Source organism: Eutrema salsugineum, unplaced genomic scaffold, assembly GCF_000478725.1.
Source record: "Eutrema salsugineum unplaced genomic scaffold, Eutsalg1_0 scaffold_20, whole genome shotgun sequence".
In the NCBI taxonomy this organism is placed as follows: Eukaryota; Viridiplantae; Streptophyta; class Magnoliopsida; order Brassicales; family Brassicaceae; genus Eutrema; species Eutrema salsugineum.
The window spans coordinates 1,142,355-1,163,207 of record NW_006256828.1 but is presented as its reverse complement, the minus strand read 5'-3'; the positions used below and the strand labels follow the sequence as shown (position 1 = coordinate 1,163,207).

Sequence of the window (20,853 nt, the reverse complement as noted above, 5' to 3'; positions counted from 1 at the left end):
ATAAAAACAAGAAAAAAAAACATCAATGGCTTCCCAAACCCATTCCACAAACCCCAAATTTCTCAAGTAAATCTGAGAAAGAAACATCTCAATAACCAGAAGAGAGAGAGAAGGAAGAACCACATCAAGAGAGAGAAAAGGAAGAACCACAAATTTCTTAAGTGAGAATCTTAGAGAGAGAGAGGAGAGAACAAGAAGAAGCTATTTCTTTTTCTTTAGAGAGCAACAAAAATGGTGGATGTGATACCAAAACACATAAAAGATGTGTGGGATAGATGGAACATAAGAGGAGCAATCATTCTAAGTCTAACCCTTCAAGCAATTCTCATTTGCTTCTCTCCTTTAAGGAAACGCACACCAAGAAGCCTCTTGATCATACTCGTTTGGACCTCTTACCTCTTAGCAGATTGGTCTGCTAATTTCGCTGTTGGTCTCATCTCCAAGAACCAAGGTAAAGAATCCAAGCCTGATGACCCTCCACAGGACAAAAAGCTCATGGCTTTATGGGCACCATTCTTGCTCTTGCATCTTGGTGGACCAGACACAATCACAGCTTTTGCTCTTGAAGACAACGCTCTTTGGCTCAGGCACGTCTTTGGGCTTGTCTTTCAGGCGATTGCTGGTGTCTATGTGGTTCTCCAGTCTCTGCCCAATAGCCTCTTGGTAATAATTGCCTTAGTTTTCGCTTCTGGGGCTATAAAGTATATCGAGAGGACAACGGCTTTGTACAGTGCGAGTTTGGACAAGTTTAGGGATTCTATGATTCAAGCACCAGATCCAGGACCAAACTACGCCAAGCTCATGGAGGAGTACAAGGCCAAGAACGAGGCAAGACTACCCACAAAGATCATTCTGATTGATGAGCCTGACAAGGAACATAGGCCTAAGAAGCTAGTGCATCCATCAAAGGCCTTGTCTGGAGAAAGAAAAGACTCGCAGCATCCATCAAACGGCTCATCTAGAGGACGAAAAGACACGACAAAGTTGTACCATCTTGAGATTGTTCAGTATGCTTACAGGTTCTTCAACACCTTCAAGGGCCTTGTAGTCAACCTCATCTTCAGCTTCAGGGAGCGTGACGAGAGCCTAGAGATCTTTGAGAATTTGAAAGATGCAGAGGAAGCTCTGAGGATCATTGAGGTTGAGCTTGGTTTCCTCTATGATGCTCTATTTACCAAGATCGCGGTTCTCCATACCTTCATTGGTTCTCTCTCACGGGTTGTTGCTTCTGGTACCCTTGTCGCAGCCTTCATCCTCTTTCATAAGAAACCTAACAAATGGAAAGACTTTCATGATGCTGATGTCGTGGTTACCTACACGCTGTTCGGAGTTGGCCTAGCTTTGGATTTCATATCCATCCTCTTGTTTATGTTCTCTGACTGGACGTTTGCTGCACTAACTAGCTTGAAAGACGACCCTGAAGAAGCTCTATGGTCCCCGTTCCATAAAGCTTTCAACTGGTTACTTGGTCAAAGAAAGTTGAGTTGGATGAAGCAAGCGTGCTACGAGAATGGTGAGCATAACTGTACCCAAGAATGTAAGTGTGAGCAAAAGTGTACCCAAGAATGTAAGTGTGTCAATGTGCATGACGTCCTCACGACGCAATTCTTCCTCCGGAGGTGGTGTGGAAGCATGAACGTATTCAACTTTCTAGCTTACGCCACAAATGCAAAGGTAGAGAGGATTCATGACGCCAGGAGTGGGTTCCGCATTTACTCATGGATTATCATAGCTTACCCATTTGGACTAGTCAACTTCGTCATCCAGAAACTTGGTGAATGGATGATGAAGGGGATCAGTGTTGTGCACAGGGCGATCACCCGCAAAGTCAATGAGACATCAAGAAAGAAACTTTGGGCTCGTCGTTGTCTTTTCCCTTTCTATATCGGGTTCGTATCCAACATTCCTCATGCTACCAAATCCTTTTGTAATGGCATCCTCGATTTCTTCGACATCTCGGATGTGCTTGATAAGATCCACAAGAATCTGTTTGTTCACGGGGAGCCCATGACGAAACAGCTGTGGGAGTTCATGTTCGAGGAGCTGAAAACTAAATCAAAGTTTGGAGACAGTCCTGAAAACGCCAAAAGGATATCTTTGGCTCGTGGAGAATGGACTCTACGAGCTAACCTGCCAGAAGGCGCAGACCGGGAAAAACTGGTGCGTTATGTCACAAACGTTGATTATGATCAGAGTCTATTGATGTGGCACATCGCAACCGAGCTTTGTTACCAAAACAAAAAAGAGACCATCCCTAAGGACTATGATAAATCTAAGCATTACAGTTACCGCGAGTTCAGCAAGATCATCTCAGACTACATGATGTATCTCCTGATCTTGCAACCTGGTCTGATGTCAGAGGTTGCTGGAATTGGGAAGATCAGATTCAGAGACACATTGGCTGAAGCTGACAAGTTCTTCCAAAGGAGGCATATTGAGAACTATAGAGACGTGGAGCTAGCCAGCGAGACGATCCTCGACATCAGTAGTGATGTCGATCCGATGGGGGTCAAGGGGGATCGAAGTAAGTCTGTTTTGTTTGATGCGAGTAGGCTGGCTAAAGACCTTATGAAGCTGGAGGAGCATTTTGAGATAGACAAGTGGGAGATACTGAGCAAAGTGTGGGTGGAGTTGCTCTGTCATGCAGCGTGTCATTGCGATGCTACGGCTCATGTGGAGCAACTCACCAGAGGCGCTGAGCTTATCAACTTCGTTTGGCTTCTGATGGCTCACTTTGGACTAACAGATCAGTTCCAAATCAACAAAGGAGATGCAAGGGCCAAACTCATAATAGGCAAGTGAGATTCCAAAAATAAAGAAGACTTTGTTCCATAACTTTTGCCATTTCCCGGTATCTAATATTTATTCTGCATTGTATTCCTTCTACCTTCTGCTCAAAAAACCATAGAGATGATGACGTTGTATGCTTTTGTGGTGATGGGATCTTCTGTTGTCTATTGCACTGTTTTGCTAAACGATGAACTCTTGCTTCTACTTTCTGATCAAAAGTCAAAACCATGAACTCTTTTTTAATTTCGGCATGACACTGTAATGCTTCTTGTGATGTCTATCACCTTTGCCAAATGATCCAACATGGGTTCATGACATATGTATGCTTTAAGATCAGTCTGGCTGAGTCCAGATTACACATAGCACAGTTATCATACATAGCCCAAAGATGTTGTCATGTAAGATCGTAAATCCCTCTACTTGATCTTCACCATAACTGAAGAGAGAAGAAAAACAACAACACATTTCATCTCAAACAAACAACCCACACACAATCAAATCAAAATCCCTAACACAAAACACATCACACGGACAGAAACCAAATCAACCTAAAAAGAAACAAGTAGATGTTGAGCTCAAATGAAATCATGGCACTATCATCAGCTATACGGATAGTCAAATTCTCTTCATGGGAAATCAAATTAATCGATACATAGTCGTGAACCAGAAGCCTTATTCAAACAAAAACCATGAACAACAAATTTCATCGAATTCCACAACATCGAAGAGTACCGTTAATTAATTTTCGTGTTGGTGGGGGAGGCAGGATTCTCGCCACTCTCGATTTTCCCGCCTATTTTCTCATCTCTTCTTCGTTTCCTTTCTTCTCCCTCTTCCGCTCAGTGACGGGACGGAGATAACGGGAAAACCATCGTCGCCGTTGGATCTCTCTTTGGCTGGAACGATGAAGCTCAAGCCCAAGGCCCATGCGTATTTATTATTAGATAGGAGAAAAAAGTCGTTAGGGGTTTCAAATTTGATGGGCCTTTTGGTAAAAGTGCCGTGAATTATGGGCCGTCGATTTCATTGTGTGGCTCGTGTTGTGCTATTATCTAGCCCACTTTAATTTCTTTTTTTTTTTCTTTTTTTTTGTGTAACAAAGGGTCTTTTTGTGTAACTAGGGTACCACTTTAGTTTATTTTCCTCAATTCAGTACTGAATACTGATGCTAATCCAACGGACATCGTAAGAATACAAAATGTAATCGTTTTGTTAATATTAACTAATAAGAAAACGATAAACGATTACAAAAGATAACGATAAACGATTACAAAAGATAACGATAACGATTACAAAGATAACGATAAAAGATTAGAAAGAATTTTTTACAATTTTTATGAGATATACACTTTAAAGGGAAACTAAAGAGTAATTAACATAATAAATGATTCTCTACAAACTGCAGCTAAGCCATTAAGCAAAAGAAAAAAGAAAATAAAAATTTTGGACTCGTACATAGAAATTTCTGATTGAAATGACTAACAAATCACCATGAAAAATGTGACTCATATATGTGTTTAAAATAATTTCTCTTTTTTCCAAATTTTCTAAACTAGCCTTTTAAATGCATGTGTACTAACTAATATAAATAGGTAGATATGTGAAGGATAGACGATGATCGAGTATCAAGAAGAAGCTCAAGTGAGAAGCTTCGGATATAACACTAGCTGAAATAGCTTAAGTGTGATAGAGACTCTGGTTAGTGTAGAGTGTCTCTATTTTAAGCCATTCCAATATGGTTTCTTCATTTCCATCTTTTACTTCTTCCTATTATGATTCCCAAGTCTCTTCACCTTCCTTGAGAGCCAACAATTCACGTTTGGCTTACCCGATGCGAAGCAACATGGTTCCTGCTGTGGGAACGCCTTGCATGCCTCAAATCTCAGGTTTTGTTCACTCTCAGTTTTCTCCGGTTTTGATCACTCAAACTCAAACTCGTTTCTCCAAAAAAACTTTCACAAAAAGGTATCATGCTACTGGTGTTCCGACCAATAATATGGTCACTATCCAGAATAGTAATGAACGTTTCAAGCGTGTCATGACTTCCCAACCAACCATATCGAATCCTAGATTTTCCCATTCACATATCACACATGTTTGTGATAAAGAGTACTTACCAATTTACCCTGAACCTATCGATTTCATTGTTTTACAACAAGTCCCTACATGTCTTCAGAATTTAGACCTACGTGACTTGTCGCCAAAACATCGTCGTCATGAGCAATATGTTCACGAAGATGGTCGGCCGGTGAAGAAATTCCGTAAATCTACTGAGTTCCCTGATTATGTTGATTACAAGGAAGACGAAAAAAAGGAAGATGATGAAAACGCGGGGCGGGCACGTGGCTTACCAAATGAAAAATACGGTTCCTATACATGTCCGATGTGCAAAAAATTATTTGGTACTTTCACAAATATTGGCCGCACGTATGGAGTCAGCTCATGGTAGAAATGAGACTAATGAGGGAAGTGCAAGAACTGAAAAAAGGTATCGTACACAAAATCATCAACAAGTCCATGGTTTTCCTCCTAAAATCAGTCCAGAGGCCAAAGTTGCAGAAGAGAAGCTGTCGCAACAGAGGCGAAATAAGTGCATTATGAAAACTTTTAACTATAGAACTTCAATTTTATCGTCTCTGATTTCATTCATTATGAAAAATGGTCCAAAGTCGAGACCTTTCTTGCGGCAAAAAAAAAAAAAATACTGCATACATAATAGTCAAGCCAAGACCGAAACATAAAAGTTAGGAACAGACGGAAGAAACTCCATGGACAAACCAGAAAGTTTTAGGAGGAGGAAACATAGTAGATGATGAGGATAATCCAAAGCAAAACGATGATGATGATGATGATGGCTCATATAACATAATGAGTCATAAGAGAAACGTGTGTTTGGTTTGGGCTTTAACCAGCAATTCTCCTAGAGTAAGGATTGGGAGGCTGTGTAGGTCTGAGGAACACGTCACCACTTTGTCCCATCCACCCTGCCTTCATCGCCGGTTGTTGTTGCCTTTGACTTTCACCCCATCTTCCTCCTCCCACCACCGTTGCTGCGTTTGCCACTTTATTCGTAGTCTCTGATGGCCCACGAGCAAACACCCAGTTCTTGTTCGTAGATGCTTCTGCAAACGAGTTGATTTCCTTCAGATGAATAATCAAACTAGACATTATGTGAAACAAAATATATATTATACATGTGAATTTTACTTACGAGGACTCTTCCTTCCAGGTGGTATATACTTTGCATCTCTGACATGACAGTTTCCCACAGGTTTGTTGTTCCATGCCGTGTCCTGGTTAATCTTATTTGCCATGTCCAACTTCTGTGAGCCAAAAGGAGCATACGCCTTTGGAGTAGTGTAACTGTTGAATGGCTTATTATTAGTAGCAGTATTATTGGTCAAAGTCGCCGGCAACCTCTTGCCGGATTGCTGCTGCTGATGCTCGAGAGAGCCTCTCTGTCCGACAGAAGGTTTGGGACGGAGAGATGGTGGAACATAATAGCAACTCTGGAAGAAAGGATGCTGCAAAGCCTCTGCAGCAGTGGGTCTATTGCATGGATCCCATGAGCAGAGACGCTCGATAAGGTTAACCGCCTCTGCACTAGCATATGGCATCAAGCTAGAGAGGTGTATACCGGGAAGCTGCAAGATAACAAACAGGTCATTACTCGTAATCCTAAGAATACAAAAATCTGTGACGCTCTTTTCACCAGAGACGTTTGAGAGTTTTGAGCAAAGAGTTTACCTGAGGGAATTGGTAATTGATAACGCTAGCAAGGTTAAGCCCCTCCAACCATGTTTCTTCAGTTGGGCTGCCTATCACACTGCAGATTTTGTAGATCTCATCTGCTTCACTGCAACCATTAGAAGAGACATTTTTGCTAGTTTAGCATCACATCCGCAACAATAATTTATACAGGGAAATTGTAATAAACCACCATTGACAAATACCTAGCTCCGGGAAAAAGAGGGCGAAGAGACAAAAGCTCAGCCATAATAGCGCCCATTGCCCACATATCTGAAACACAATAAAAATTACTCCATTATTAAAGCAATGGATCACACCATACTGAAAGACGCTTCTTTAATTAGAATTTAGAGAACACTAACCAACTTTCGACGTGTACACATATGACTGTAACAGTACTTCAGGTGCCCTGTACCTGTTAGAAATTTAGAGCACGGATTTTAGGGGTGAGTATGGAAGAGATATGGAATAATACAGATGTATCATCGAACTACAATGAGAGGATTTTGTTGAGGACTCATTTCAACAGAGAAGGGAAGTGGATCTTACCAGCGTGTGGAGACGTACTCTGTATAAGGTGGACTTGAATTGATCTCCCGGGCCAGGCCAAGATCAGCAATCTTAATGACATCTTTAGAGACTAATAGATTTTCTGCATCAGAAAAAAGTACACATGTTTCACTGTTAACTATGACTGCAGTAGAAAAACTTGGAAATTGAATCAAAATAGTCCATCTCCATCGCACATGTGCTGATGTTGATTGGCAATCAATTACCTGGCTTAAGATCACGGTGGAAGTATCCACGCTGATGCATGTAAGAAAGGCCTTGAAAAACTTGAAAGCACCAATTACGGATATCAGATTCCGCAAAAAGCTTAGGGCGATCCTTCATAAGCTGGTAAAGATTGCACTCCTGGTCGAATAAGAACAGAAAGAATTTTCAGAAGAATGGAGAAGAATAAGATATGGCAAAAAGATTAAAATAAGGTAGTAAGAAGTATACCATGTACTCGAACACAAAGTAGAGGATATCATTTTCCCGGATGACTTCCTTCAGCTTCACAATGTTTGGATGGTTCATTCTGCTAAGCGACTAATATGAGAAAAGAGAGGAATCAGCAAACATACAAGAAGAAAGACTGATATCAATTCTGTAAAAGAGATACAATACCTTCACTTCTCTCAAATTAACACATTCTTCCCAAGAGTAGTACTTCTTCTTCATTTTTTTAATTGCAACCTGTCCATTAAAAACTTCAGTACCCTAAAAAAATAAAGCAAAAATGGTATAGAAGCCTTGATCTCTCAAAGAAAACAACTTACAACTTCACCCGTCTGTTTATTAAAAGCTCGCCAAACATTCCCAAAAGTTCCATCACCAACTTCTTTGATTAAATTATACCTACAGTTGCATAAGGCATCGAAAAGCAAACAGATTATAAATCAATGGGTCTGAAGCCAAAGATAAGAGAAAAGTTAAAGAGAATTAAACCTACCTCTCCATCGTCTCTACGGTAAAGCAAAGTATCCCCTTTAGTTTTTGTCTGTAGATAACTTCTATAATATGTCTATAACTTTAAGCTTCCAGTTGTTCGTATGGCAGCAAACTCAATGATTCTCCCGCTGAGTAGACTGGCCGTTATTTACTTTGAAAGTCAATCGGTTGACCATAAACGAAAAAGAAAGACACCAAGAGAAGACGACGAAGCATACTGAGAACCGGACGACGCGATGAACTAACAAGAAGGACTGATAACCGGACGACGCGATGAACCAACAAGAATGGATGTTCTGGGTAACAGGAGGAAACCCACGCTCACAACATTACAGTCAAGGGGTTCGGAGACTCGGGGAAAAGACTATCAACTCTACGACATGTCAAAACTTGAAAAGAAACTGGTACATCCTTCTTCAATCAGCTCCCATAGGATTAGATGTGGAATAGGGACTAACAATTTTTTTTAACTCCAGGGACTCTACGACTATGTGAAGGAACGATAACTTTCAGACATCAGCCCTGCACAAAAGAAAGATGATGTTTCAGAAAATATGACGTAAAAGAAAATACAAGACTCGGATAATCTATTTATAAGTTTGGAGTATATGACGTGTTTATAACAATATCATCTATTTTTCCTTTTTTGAGATTTCCTAAATTCTTGATAGGAGTTTTTTCCTTTCTCTAAATTTCCATATTCTGTATTCATAATCCAAAAAAATATAGTAGAAATCTGATAAACCTCCTTATATACTCAATAAATTTACAGCTAGCTCTCCTCAAGTAAGTCAAGAAATCAAAGAGACAATTCATACACTCACGAAAACCATCTATCAGAAACATCTCGTGTAAGCTATAAGATGCAATAGCTTCGTCCAAAAAACCATACCTGACTCGGAAATTTGCAGAAGGAGGTCTGACCACTAAGTGCAGTTCACGAAAGAGCCAACAAGGATATCTGCGCGCGCAAGAAACCGCCAATCGAGTGCTTCTTGCAATGAGAAAACCCGATACTGGAAGCAGCCTGAGCAGATGTAATCTTGTTCCATATCTCAAAAGAAGAAAATCCACTAGAAAAGAAGCTTAATATAACCTGGTAATGAACACATCAGCAGTAACAAATCAATATCAGAAGCAGCACAACAAATACGCTTGAAACACAAAAGAAACAATAACGATTCCATAACCATGGAAACCATTGAAGGTATCATCTGGAGAAAAAAAAATATGAAATTCCAGTTCCAATAGACTCCAAGAAATTCACAAAACCCTAAGAAACCAAACTGCAATCTAAACGAGGAAATTCAAAATCATCACCAAAATCTCAATTTTCGTCAAACAAAAGCAATCACCGGCCAAATTTATCTCAGATCTCAATCAACGAAGAGATTCAAAATCCAATACGAGCACATAACCAAAAAAAAAAAACCCACAGAAGCGTAACCCAAAACCAAAACCGATCCGATTGAGCGCAAAAACAAAAAGGAACATCAAAACGGAGAAATCAAAATCAGTCAAAATCATAAAGATGTTTGATTACCTCAAGAGCCGAAAGGCATAAAATCCGTCTCCGACGACGGTAAAAGACGTTATCCAGAGCTTTCTCGTTCCCAAAACTACGACTCCACCGCTCTCTCTATCTCTCTCTCCTTGCCGCGTATTTTTGTGAGGTTCTCGTGATAACATATAAAAAAAAAAAAAAAACCCTACTTTATAATATCTCAGCGTAAAAAAAGAATAATATTATGGTCGTGTCGTGTCTCGTGGGTGCTAGGCTGCTAGCTATTATCTCCTGCGTCTCACCTACCTTTTGTAATAAATTACATATAAACCGTAGATTGTTTCGTTATTGACGTCATCTCCAATCTGAACCGTCCGATTTTAGAATTTAATAACTCCAAGTTGTAAAGCAAGAGATAAATAACTCGCTTAAGGCTTTGACTTTTCGTACTCGTTTTTTATTTTCTTTCCTTTTTTCTGTCTCTAAATAATTTCCTTTTTTCCCTGTCTAACAACAGAATTTCCTTTTCTTTTTGTTAATAAAATCAATAGATTGTGCGATCTTTGATTCGGAAAGTAGAATTAACAAGAAAGACGATCTCTTTATTATTTCCAGCTTCACCGTTTCCGATTTCTTGATTGCGTATTGCGTAATGAGAATTGTTTCAGAATTGAACAGCTTGGTCTCTGAGATTGATTATATAGAAAAGAATCTCAATGTCTTTTCAAAGAATGGTAATAAAGAATTCATAATCCATGTGTCTGAAGATGAGATTGACTGCGATGAAGAAGAAGAAGAAGAAGAATATTGTGAAATATGTACAGCCAAGAAACGTTTTGCCTACGATGAGGATTCATATCTGATGATCAACGACAAGAGCAAAACCAAAATCAAGGAAGATATTCAGATTCTTGAAACAGAGATATTGCACGAGACTGAAACGTTTCGCTCTGCAATGTCCCGCGTTGAAAATTACAGAGAGGATAGGAGACAAGTGGAACGTAGACTTGATCTTCAATATAAGCGAGAACTTGCTGAATCACTCGATACCTATCTGACTTCAGTCCAACAACAACGTACACATCAAGAAAAAGAAGCTGATCAGAGAAAAGCAGCAAAAGTAAAAGAAAAACTTGAGCAAGAGACATGGAACAACAATAATGGTGATCAAGCTGCGGAAAGATCCATGACATACATGTTGAAGAAGCTTCACGAGTTAGAAGCAGTGAACCAATGGCTAAAGTCACGTTCATGTAAAGACTTTAGCAGCTTTGAGAAGCGTATCGCAAGAATCATAAGGCAAATCTGCGGGACAGAGGATAACGTAGTCGCAAGTACCAATGAGATTCTAAGAATATTCAGAGACCCTTCTTGTCCCTTATCCATAAGTATCTCAGCTTTTGCAAAGAAGATGGTTTCAGCTTGTGGAAATCCATTTGCTTGCAGCTACGTCATCGTTTACATCACCTCACAGTTTCCACAAGCGATGGATATTCTTCTTGCTGAATTCCACAAAGCTTGCATTTACACAACAGTCCCAAATCATAATATTGAGTTAGCTTGGGACTTAGACGCATATAAACGCCTAGATTCCATTATGAGACTATACGGTGCACTTGTCCAGACTGATATTCGCTGTAACGTTCATGGGATTGAACACGGATGGGTTTGGCTTGCTCGGTTCCTTAACAGAACCAAAGCACACAACAGAGCTACCGCAACTGCTTTAAACGCGTTTCTCCAGACCGCAGGGTTTGGTCTTTATCAGAGGTACAGATCTCAGTTCTTGAAACTTCTGAGTGTTGTCAGAGAGCAATTCTTGGCGAAGTTGAAGGAGGAAAAGGACGTTTCTTCTTCTGGTCTGCAGATTATCATAAACGATATCACGGCCTACTTAGATGACCGGATGTATATCAAGGAACCTCGAGGAAGAACTATGCTAACGAATCTTTTGTCTAGGGGAACAAACAAGCATCAGTAAGGAAGCTCAAATCCATGTACCAAGATTGAGTCTTCTTCTTTGATTTAGTTTTGTATTTTTTTTACAAATAAGTAAGTTGTGCTCTATTTCCTGTTTTGTTTGGAAGAAAGATGTTCCCAAGTTTGTAGGATCTGAGACTCCATGTTCATGATAAATTGAAATGCAAGTCAAGTTTAGAGTAGTTTTGATTTCCAAGTTTGTAGGAGCCTAGACTCCATCTTTGTGATTAGTGGCACAATCTTTTGTGACTTTTGTATATCTGCAATCTTGAGCATATATACTACCCGTATTAATTATGTTCAAAATTAACTGTTTAACTCAAAATTTAGTATTTTTTGGGATGGAGAGTTATTTTTTAATTTGGAATATCTACGGCTAATTCCGGATACTTGGAATTTGAAAATCCGGAAAAAAATAAACACATGAAATTTCATCCAAGTTTCACATAAGCTCAAAAATCTTCTTATATGGACTTTATAGTTTATAGTACCCAAAAGCCCAAACAAAACTTGAAGGCTCAAAACTTAGTTATCTTTTTCAAGCAACATTAAATTTTAATTCTATCTGCTTCTTGCCTTCTTCTACAGAAGAGTACGGACGAATCGGAGAGCAATGGAGTTCTTCGACGAAGACAGGCCTAGATTCGTCTTCCAATCACGTCCATCCTCTTCTCGCAAGACGGAGGAGGATGATCCCAAAACCTCCAACAAGATCTTTATCTCAATCTCCGTCACTATCGCTCTCCTCATTTTATCACTCTCATTCTTCTACTTCGAATCCGAACCTTCCAAATCGCTCCTCTTATGGCTTTCCATCTCCTTCCTCGTCGGTCCTTTCGCGCCTTCTTCGCTCACTGGTGGTAAGATTCGCGTCGGTTATGGCCAGATAATTGAGCCAGAACAGATCCACGGCGGTGAGCTGTCGACTGATAACGAGCGCGAATCGAGGAGGAAATCGGTGAATAAGCGATCTAATAAGGGGACGAAGAACGATAATCCGCCGGAAAATCCTTCTCCGGCGACGGAAGTTTCGAGAAAAGTGGATCGAGGTGGGATTCCACAAACTAATGAGAATGGATCTGTGAAGGAAACCAAGGATTGGACTGAAGAAGAGATCGAGGTTTTGAAGAAGCAGCTGATAAAGCATCCCGCCGGTAAGCCTGGGAGGTGGGAAGCGGTTGCTGCGGCGTTCGGGGGAAGATACAGGACGGAGAATGTGATCAAGAAAGCGAAAGAGATCGGAGAGAAGAAAATCTACGAGAGTGACGATTATGCTCAGTTTCTGAAGAATAGGAAAGCTTCGGATCCTAGATTGGGTGAAGAAGAAGATGAGAACTCTGGAGCTGGCGGAGATGACGAAGCTAATAAGGAGAGTTGGAGTAATGGAGAAGACATTGCACTGCTCAGTGCTCTAAAAGCTTTTCCAAAGGAAGCAGCTATGAGATGGGAAAAGATAGCAGCTGCAGTTCCTGGGAAGTCGAAGGCAGCTTGTATGAAGAGAGTTACAGAGCTTAAGAAAGGGTTTAGGAGCTCAAAATCTGGAGCAAATTAGCTATAAGGAGAATCCGATGAGGTAATCGATAAACCAGAGTCTTTTATTGGATAAAAGCTTTACTATTTACAATGGTTGTGAAAGGATTGTGAGTCAACATGAAGCCACTAGAGCCTTACCTCCATTGTTGTTGCTACATTTTTGCTGTATAATCTTCCTAGGCTTGGTGATCTCTCCATTAGTGTAGTTCCTGAAAGATGATAATCACTCATCAGGAGAGATTGAAGAGTTGCTGAAATGCTAAGAACTTATTCTTTAGCTGATGTATTATAGGTTACTTATCAATTAGGCTGCGTAATGTTATAGTTAAATTTTTGCTCTACTCTAGAGTTTAATAGAAGTCTTTTGAAAACAGCGAGAAGGATCATAGAAAGTTAGAAACTTTAGCGAACCTACTAAAGTTTGATATTCTAGCAAAATGCATACTCTTAACGCATTTGGCGAGGAGAAAGAAGGGGTGAACTTGGCATAGAATGGAACTGGTTTAGGTTCACAGTTGTTTTTGGGTTATAATATCTATCCCTAGTAGAATATCATTGGAGGAAATCTAGATTTAGGCTGAATGACCGACTCAAATTACTAGAATACGTCCAATATCATTGTAGCAGAATCTCGGAATCCTCAATCACGTACGATTTGATCTTTAGGGGTTGAAATATGACTGCATTTGATGGTTTTCAATCATATTTTTGGTATAGGCCTTTGAGATCTGCAGAATAACCACATGTATCAGAATAGTGCTATACTCACAAGTTGCAGAATCTAATCAATTTAGTATAGAAGAAAGTAATTCAAGTAGAGAAAACTTTTTTTGATCTAAATGTGTGTTAAGATACTTAAATAGAAAACTTGTCTACATGCATAACTTTGTCTAAATATCTTTACGCACATCTTGTTTTCTGTTAAAATGGTTTAGGAATTACTGACACGAACCGGTTAATGCAGGGAAATCTGGTCAGATTACGGCGAGAATCAGGAGAGGAAGAACAGGTTTTGTTGTTGCTACTTGAGTTTATAACTTGAAGTCCTAGAAGTAATCAAAGATTTCCGCAGGAAGTTTCGTTAGAGACAGGCAAAAGGGAATATCACTCACTATGCCAAAGAAACTAACATAGATTTATTTCTTCTTCACTTCAAGCTTTGGTTCATATTACAAGACTTGGTCATCTGTGTACCAAAAGTTACCTTTTTAGTATAAATATACCATCAATATTCTTAACCCAAAATAGCATTTTCATATATAACTTTTTAAGAGGTATTGATGAATCAACTATTTTTATTAATATTATTAGATTTAATAAACAATTGAAGTTTCGAAAGCTCCTGCATGCTTCATGTACATGTTTTTTACGTTGCCGATTGGATATTGGATTGTTACTTGTTTGGTTTCAGTTATGGAAAAAAGGAATCGGAAAAAAGACTTACCATTATCATGTCTAAATTAATAAAAGAACATTAATAAAAAAGGACATCAAATCTCAAAAAATAAACCTTATATATAAAAGTTGCTCAACTTTCTCCACATGATTGACACATCAGCATTGGATAGGTTGACACCTGTCCTTAAATTTTAATTAATAAATTTTAATATTAAATTTTAAAACACTTAAAGAATATGAAAAGTTTGTTTTATTAATTAACTCTTAATTAAAATTTATATTAATGTTAAACAAAAATTTATGTTATAACTAATTAAAAATATTGATATGTATTTAATTTTTATATAATTGTAGATTACTTAATAATATTTAGATTACTTAATAATATTCAAGATGTATTTTAAATTAATTTTTTAAAATTCTTTATAATAAAATACTGACAAGTAACAAATGAAATGATGATTATATTAATTTTATTTTTTTAATTAATTGACTAATAATTAATATTTCTATAAATATTAAACAAAAATTTATGTTATAACTAATTAAAAATATTGAATGATATTTATTAATCTTAATATAACTTTAAATTATTAAATAATATTTAATATATATTAATATTTTATAATTTTTTAGAATAAAATATTAATAAGTAAGTAAGTAACAAGTGATGATTATATTAATTTTTATAAAAATATAAAAATAAAGTTTAAAAATTTTAAAAAGAAAAACTCCTACGTAACGCGGGTATTCACCTAATAATAAATAAAATCTACAATTTAGTAGCCCATACCCATAGTTGGTAAAAAGTTATAAATGTCATTCACTACCACTCTACGACAACTTCTCAAAGCTACTCCACTAAATCTCTACCGTTGGATCAGATTATCATAACGATAAACGGCATGAGATCCATCTCTAGTCCCAAATAGTCACGGTTCTCACCGAACACAACCACGTGGTGCATACAAAGTCAACCAATCTAAATTATCAACCGGCGATTACCGGTGGATTTAAAAAGATCAGTTTTTCGGTTTACTGACTCAACCGGTTACACTTGATCGAAATCGAGAATCACCTATATACGTCTGTGTTCGCCACACGTTTAATCAAAATCTAAAGCTGGTCTGCAAAATTATTTCCGGCGAGAACAATCAAAAATCCTCAGGTGATTTTCGACTTCGATTTCATATTTTAAAATCGATCGAATTTTTGAATTTGTTTGCCTCCATCTGAAGCAGATCTTAGGTTTCGTAATCAGTTTTTTAAATTTCTGCCGAATCTCTCATTGGAAATTTTTGAATGATTTCCGATTTTCAATTGGAAATTAAGTTTCATGGTGAATTCGATACACAGTTGGTTTAATTTTGGGATGATTTTATTTTCAGAGTGTATATTAAAGTTTTGAGTATTTAGAATTCTGTTCTTCGCATCCTGGGTTGTTTGTTTCTTCATGAAATCAATTTTAGATTTTGTTCGTTGATCATCACTTTGCTCATTTGAATATCAATTTTCCCAGGCTATTTTTCTCAGCGAAAAGGAAATCAATGGATCAAGAATCATCTCAGTGTCCCTTCGTTGCCGAAAGCATCATCCAAAAATGCCCTTTCCTGAGAAACATCAACAAGCCTACCAATTTTTCCCTCTCCTCCTTGAGTTTTCCAGTTCCTGTAATATTTCCTTACCTCAAACCTGAAATCATATGTGATCTGTTTGATTCAATGGTGGATAAACTTTATCTTCTCTTGGGCTTGATTTTTTTTTTTTTTTTTTTTTTTAATCAGGTGCAAAGAGGTACTAAAGGTCCAATCTTTGAGGATGGTCCTGGATTTGATTCAGCATTCAACCTCTTCCATGGAAAAGATGGACTTGTGCCGCTCTCTGGACATTCAAGTTTCAGAGATGATGTCGAAGACGAGACTCCTCGTGCCACTCCGCAATTCAATCCTCTTGCAGGAAAGGTCGCTACCATAAGCCTATCAGCTTTTGGTCCTAATGGACCTTTTGGCTTTGGTCCCTTCTCAGAGAAATGGAAGAAACAACAGAAGAAACCGAAACAACAGGTAGAAAAATGGCTTTATTAGTAGTCTCCAAAGACTTTACTATGGGATCAAGAACTTATTCGGTTTTTGCATGCTTGCTTTGCTTTTTGCAGTCTGGGGACTCATCGAAACACGAAGCAGTTGGAGACGAATGGTTAAAAACCGGGAACTGTCCCATCGCCAAATCCTACAGAGCTGCAAGCAAAGTCATGCCCCTTGTGGCTAAAGCATTACAGCCACCATCTGGTATGAAATTTAGATGTCCAGCTCCAATAGTAGCTGCAAGAGCTGCACTTTCCAAGACCGCTTTGGTTAAAAGCCTTCGACCTCAGCCTTTACCTGAAAAGATGCTCGCGATCGCTCTCATGGGGATGGCTGCGAACGTGCCTCTCGGAGTTTGGAGAGAACACACCAAAAAGTTCTCGCCTTCATGGTTTGTGGCGGTTCATGCTGCTGTGCCTTTTATAGCAATGCTTAGGAAGTCTGTGCTGATGCCTAAAACAGCCATGGCTTTGACCATTGGAGCTTCGATCTTGGGACAGGTGATTGGGTCGAGAGCTGAACGTTACCGTCTCAAATCGGTAGCTGAGGGAACAGTTGCTGAAACATCTACTGTTACTGCTGGTTCTGGATACAACCAGAGCAGCTCTAGTGATTCAGGCTTTGCTAAAGGACATTGTGGTGCAGGGGAAGGAGTCAAGGAGGTTTATTACAATGTGAATGTTGGAGAATCTGCTAAACCAACTGGACTCTGTTATTGATATATGTTCCTTATTAAAAACCAACATGTTACTATGTGAGGATTGGATGTGTTATGTGTGGGAAGGTTTTGTAATTCAGTGAATTGTGTAAACCAGTACAATGGTGTCGTTTTATCCCTTTAAATTTGTCGAAATAAAAGGTGAATAATTCCCCAGTAACCTCTCTTACAAGCGCAAAATAAAGTAATTTGGCTTTATTTGATCACAGAACTTTACTTTATCTAACAATAAAGAGACTGATGCGAAGTACCAACATCTTCAGTGTCCAATGAAAAAGCCAAGAAAAAAGAAACTAAAGATCCACAAAAAAAAGGCTACTGAAATATGTAGAAGGAAACTTCAAACGGTCAAAACAGCCTCTGACCTCAGTATGCAAATCTAGAAAGATGATGATAATGATGATGATAATGATGATGATGATAATGATGATGATGATAATGATGATAAAATGAAATAGTTACATAAGTCGTTCACTAGCTGCGAACATGTTGCCTTGGCATGCCTCCTGCTGCGTATCCTCCCGGTGTGCTTCTGTAAGCACTACTCGTGTGTTGTCCTTGCGGCTCACTCATAAAGCTTGGGCAGTTGTCAGCAGCATGACCATTGCCACCACATGCGTTACAGTAAGTAATACCGCCAAGTGGTCTTGAACCGCTAGTGTGTTCATTGCCAAACTGACTCACTTGGTTTGCTGCAGGTAATCTAATTTCTCTGCGTGGTACGTCCACTGATGACGTCTCTCTGGTCCCTGAGGTTCCAATGCCGGAGTTGAATGCACCAGACCCGTGACTGGAAGTCACCTGGTTTATAGGGAGAGGATTTGCATCTTCTGTTCTGAGTTTATTTATTGCATCCAACAGGAACCTGGTATCTGAAGAATAGTTCACCTTTTCCGCTTTAACAACTGTTGCTTTAACACGTTGTTCGTCGCTATAAGTTTCTTCTTTAATCTTCAGCTTGAAGATGTACTTGGTGAACGCAGCCTTGCGGATGATGTCTTCGAATTTGTCCTCATCCCGATCTTCATACTTCATATAATACAAATCTTTCGCAGGCATTCCCATTATCTCCTCACCAGCTTCCTGAAACGCTGTGGCCCAGGTTATTCCTGTATGGTCCTGTAACTGGAGCTGCAGTATATACCTGTAGTCACATTCATCCACACATCGGTCACACCTCTCGCACCGCCAAGTCCCATCTCCGTTATTGGTCACTTTTTTGCTGCATGGACGATCTCCATTCATGATAGGACAAGCTGTGTAGCAGAAATTGTCAACCTTCATGAATGAAATGGTGCCACTCACTGTGATCCAGTCCGGCTTCTCTGAAGTCCCTAGCTTCTCGTCCTTGATCTGAGTGATCACCTTGCGAACCTCTTCTCTGCCAGAGCCGGAAAACTCTCTAGATATTGAGGTACAAGGAGCATTCCGTCCTTCTCGCTCATACCATTCCCTCAATTCTCTGGCTTCAGGGAGATCTGGCTCTATGAATAACTGACTTGATCCAATGGTGCTCACTTGCTTCCCATTAAACTCACTGATCCTACCCGCCTTGACAGCAAGAACCGGGAACACCCCAGAATCACAAAGATTCTGCAGCTTCTGTCCTTCTGCGTTGCAGAAATTACCCCACATGGTTACCTCAACACTTCGACCAGACATATCTTTCAACTGAAGTGCCCTCTTCTGTGCCTCAGTTCCATTCTTCCGCATAATCGACCCCGTTGGACTGATGGACGACACAATACCAATTAGATCAGTGATACCATTGTTCTCCATGTTCTCAATATCACTTATGTTACGGAAATGGAACTGATTGCGTGGAATGGCAGCATCATCCTCGTGGCACTGCTGTATCGTTGACGCATTGTCTAAATGTATTTCGTAATCATTGGGAAGATGATTATACTCCTTCCGAGCAGGTTTCAAACTCCCCTTTGAGATCAGATAAACATTACCAACTACAATCACGTCAAAGAACTGATCAACCACATCATTGAAACAAGTCACCCGAATTTCTCCACCATCAGCATCAACTAGATCGAAACTGAACACCTTCCCATCCCCACGAGGACCATTAAAACGCCTAAGTTCTCCCTTACTCGTGACCCTGACCTTGATGGTCCACCGACCCTGGTAAGGGTTAAGAGCAGAGATTGGTATTATCCTCGCAGGAGCTTCGTTTCTAGCCACTGGTCCCCTGTTAACATACATCGATGGTTGTTGAGGCTGTTGTTGAGGCTTATAACTCGGCTGAACTGGACGAGAAGAAGCTGCTTGAGGAGGCCTGATTTGCTCCTGCCTAGAGCTTCCATAACCTGAAGTTGAGCTCACATATGGTAGAGTGGAAAGTGATGTTTCAGGAACATGAGGTTGAGGTGGATTGGCTACACCAAATCTCGCTGCTGAAGAATCGTTAACTTGACGAACACCATTCAATTCACTCCTTCTAGCTTGTTGCTGCTCAGGATTACCAACGGGTTGTGCAATAGGCGTCAACGTTTGTGCAGGATTTCCGATTATATGGCATTTCTCCGCAATAATGTCTAGTTCCAAAACCATAACAATCCTGCCATCACAATCACCATGAGATTTACACATTACTTGCTAAACCAGAATCTCCCATTATTCAAATCGAGAAAGCAACAAAAATGAGGATTTTACCTTCGATGCTGAATGAGGTTGCAGACGAAACGTGTGAGTCTCAAAATCGACCCAACTTGAATAGTCCCTTGATTCACGAGGGTGTTCATGTTAGTATTAAGCATTCCTTCTTGCGTTTTGTAACCATCGGATAACGAGAGCTTATATCTCTCCTGACTCAAGTCCTGGTTTTGCCGTGATTGTTTAAGCTTGCTCTGAATCAGCTTCAAGTCCGTCACCTGCAGAATCGGCACCATTTCTGCCTCGCTCGACACTGCTCCGTTCAACATCTTCGCAACCGCTCCCGCCGTCAAATTCGCCGCCATCGATTCGAGGAGGAATATTGGTGAATCTTAATCGGCTAATCCCGTAAATCGAAGAAGGTTTTCGGAATCTGAAATAGAAAACGAAAGAGGATTTCGATTTCGATGCGATCGATTTGAAATTTACAGAAACCCAGAGAGGATAATTGAATTAGGGGTTTTAATGAACCCTAAGTGGTAAAAGGTGAAAGCTATCGGGGGAATTTTGAGAGGGAAAGTAGAGCGTTCCGTGAGTTTTGGACTATTAACATATTGGGGCTTCAGCTTATAAGAATTACGTATAAACCCCAAGAATTATTTCAGCTTATAGAGGAAGCTTCAAAGGAAATGCTGATGTGGAATACTTAGTGGGCCACGATTAACCTCATCCGAAATTAAAAAAGAAGTCAACAGTTTTTTTTAGCTCAAAATGACAAGAAGGTCTTAGTCCAGGCCCAATTAGAGCCCAAATCTGAGAAATAAGGGAATCGCTTTCATGGAGGCTGATTAGTCTTGCAGACCTTAACCATAATCAGCCAGATTTATCATTCATATGTTCATATGTAAACGCTGGATTGGTTAACTAAGTTTAGAAAACAAGGTTTGAAAATTACATATGCTTTGAGTTCTCCAAATATTTTTAAGAAAAAATCC

General features: G+C 39.4%; 6 protein-coding genes across 7 annotated transcripts; 4 read left to right on the top strand and 2 right to left on the bottom strand.

The window, feature by feature from the left end:
* LOC18015961 lies at positions 1-3,033 on the top strand. Its single transcript, XM_006398156.2, has one exon. The coding sequence runs from the start codon at positions 232-234 to the stop codon at positions 2,800-2,802; it is 2,571 nt and encodes an 856-aa protein (XP_006398219.1). The 5' UTR covers positions 1-231; the 3' UTR covers positions 2,803-3,033.
* Positions 3,034-5,410: 2,377 nt separating this feature from the next.
* Positions 5,411-9,798, bottom strand: LOC18016098 (cyclin-dependent kinase F-4). Its single transcript, XM_006398154.2, has 13 exons — positions 9,581-9,798; positions 8,930-9,133; positions 8,039-8,559; positions 7,866-7,944; positions 7,714-7,782; positions 7,546-7,635; positions 7,317-7,455; positions 7,090-7,192; positions 6,903-6,955; positions 6,744-6,810; positions 6,538-6,646; positions 6,002-6,434; positions 5,411-5,912 (listed from the first exon to the last, which is right to left on the bottom strand). Exons 3-13 carry the CDS (start codon positions 8,044-8,046, stop codon positions 5,695-5,697), a joined length of 1,368 nt encoding a protein of 455 aa, XP_006398217.1. The 5' UTR covers positions 8,047-8,559; positions 8,930-9,133; positions 9,581-9,798; the 3' UTR covers positions 5,411-5,694.
* Positions 9,799-10,193: 395 nt separating this feature from the next.
* Positions 10,194-11,533, top strand: LOC18016097 (protein GLE1). Its single transcript, XM_006398153.2, has one exon. The coding sequence runs from the start codon at positions 10,194-10,196 to the stop codon at positions 11,520-11,522; it is 1,329 nt and encodes a 442-aa protein (XP_006398216.1). The 3' UTR covers positions 11,523-11,533.
* Positions 11,534-12,084: 551 nt separating this feature from the next.
* LOC112086404 (transcription factor MAMYB) lies at positions 12,085-14,358 on the top strand. 2 transcript variants are annotated; one of them, XM_024155314.1, is made up of 2 exons: positions 12,085-13,094; positions 13,990-14,358. In XM_024155314.1, the coding sequence occupies exon 1, from the start codon at positions 12,135-12,137 to the stop codon at positions 13,071-13,073; it is 939 nt and encodes a 312-aa protein (XP_024011082.1). In that variant the 5' UTR covers positions 12,085-12,134; the 3' UTR covers positions 13,074-13,094; positions 13,990-14,358. The 2 variants fall into 2 exon arrangements, with proteins under 2 accessions (XP_024011082.1, XP_024011081.1); XM_024155313.1 differs by having other exon boundaries at positions 12,086-13,094; positions 14,019-14,358.
* Positions 14,359-15,543: 1,185 nt separating this feature from the next.
* On the top strand, positions 15,544-17,414 carry LOC18016096. Its single transcript, XM_006398152.2, has 4 exons — positions 15,544-15,620; positions 15,972-16,122; positions 16,237-16,515; positions 16,608-17,414. The coding sequence occupies exons 2-4, from the start codon at positions 16,000-16,002 to the stop codon at positions 17,253-17,255; spliced, it is 1,050 nt and encodes a 349-aa protein (XP_006398215.1). The 5' UTR covers positions 15,544-15,620; positions 15,972-15,999; the 3' UTR covers positions 17,256-17,414.
* A 20-nt stretch (positions 17,415-17,434) lies between these two features.
* LOC18016095 (replication protein A 70 kDa DNA-binding subunit C) lies at positions 17,435-20,402 on the bottom strand. Its single transcript, XM_006398151.2, has 2 exons — positions 19,919-20,402; positions 17,435-19,823 (listed from the first exon to the last, which is right to left on the bottom strand). Exons 1-2 carry the CDS (start codon positions 20,221-20,223, stop codon positions 17,729-17,731), a joined length of 2,400 nt encoding a protein of 799 aa, XP_006398214.1. The 5' UTR covers positions 20,224-20,402; the 3' UTR covers positions 17,435-17,728.
* Positions 20,403-20,853: the final 451 nt, after the last annotated feature.

What these genes read in the sequence shown, in the direction of transcription:
- LOC112086404 (XM_024155314.1), top strand. Translation starts at nt 12,135, where the DNA reads ATGGAGTTCTTCGACGAAGACAGGCCTAGATTCGTCTTCCAATCACGT.
- LOC18016095 (XM_006398151.2), bottom strand. Translation starts at nt 20,223, where the DNA reads ATGGCGGCGAATTTGACGGCGGGAGCGGTTGCGAAGATGTTGAACGGA. An exon ending in AACCTCATTCAGCATCGAAG is followed by an intron (nt 19,824 to 19,918) that starts GTAAAATCCTCA and finishes TTGTGATGGCAG; the next exon opens with GATTGTTATGGTTTTGGAAC.
- LOC18015961 (XM_006398156.2), top strand. Translation starts at nt 232, where the DNA reads ATGGTGGATGTGATACCAAAACACATAAAAGATGTGTGGGATAGATGG.
- LOC18016098 (XM_006398154.2), bottom strand. An exon ending in CCTCTTTTTCCCGGAGCTAG is followed by an intron (nt 6,647 to 6,743) that starts GTATTTGTCAAT and finishes TAATGGTTGCAG; the next exon opens with TGAAGCAGATGAGATCTACA. An exon ending in ACCTGGAAGGAAGAGTCCTC is followed by an intron (nt 5,913 to 6,001) that starts GTAAGTAAAATT and finishes ACTCGTTTGCAG; the next exon opens with AAGCATCTACGAACAAGAAC.
- LOC18016097 (XM_006398153.2), top strand. Translation starts at nt 10,194, where the DNA reads ATGAGAATTGTTTCAGAATTGAACAGCTTGGTCTCTGAGATTGATTAT.
- LOC18016096 (XM_006398152.2), top strand. Translation starts at nt 16,000, where the DNA reads ATGGATCAAGAATCATCTCAGTGTCCCTTCGTTGCCGAAAGCATCATC. An exon ending in CCTTGAGTTTTCCAGTTCCT is followed by an intron (nt 16,123 to 16,236) that starts GTAATATTTCCT and finishes TTTTTTAATCAG; the next exon opens with GTGCAAAGAGGTACTAAAGG. An exon ending in AGAAGAAACCGAAACAACAG is followed by an intron (nt 16,516 to 16,607) that starts GTAGAAAAATGG and finishes TGCTTTTTGCAG; the next exon opens with TCTGGGGACTCATCGAAACA.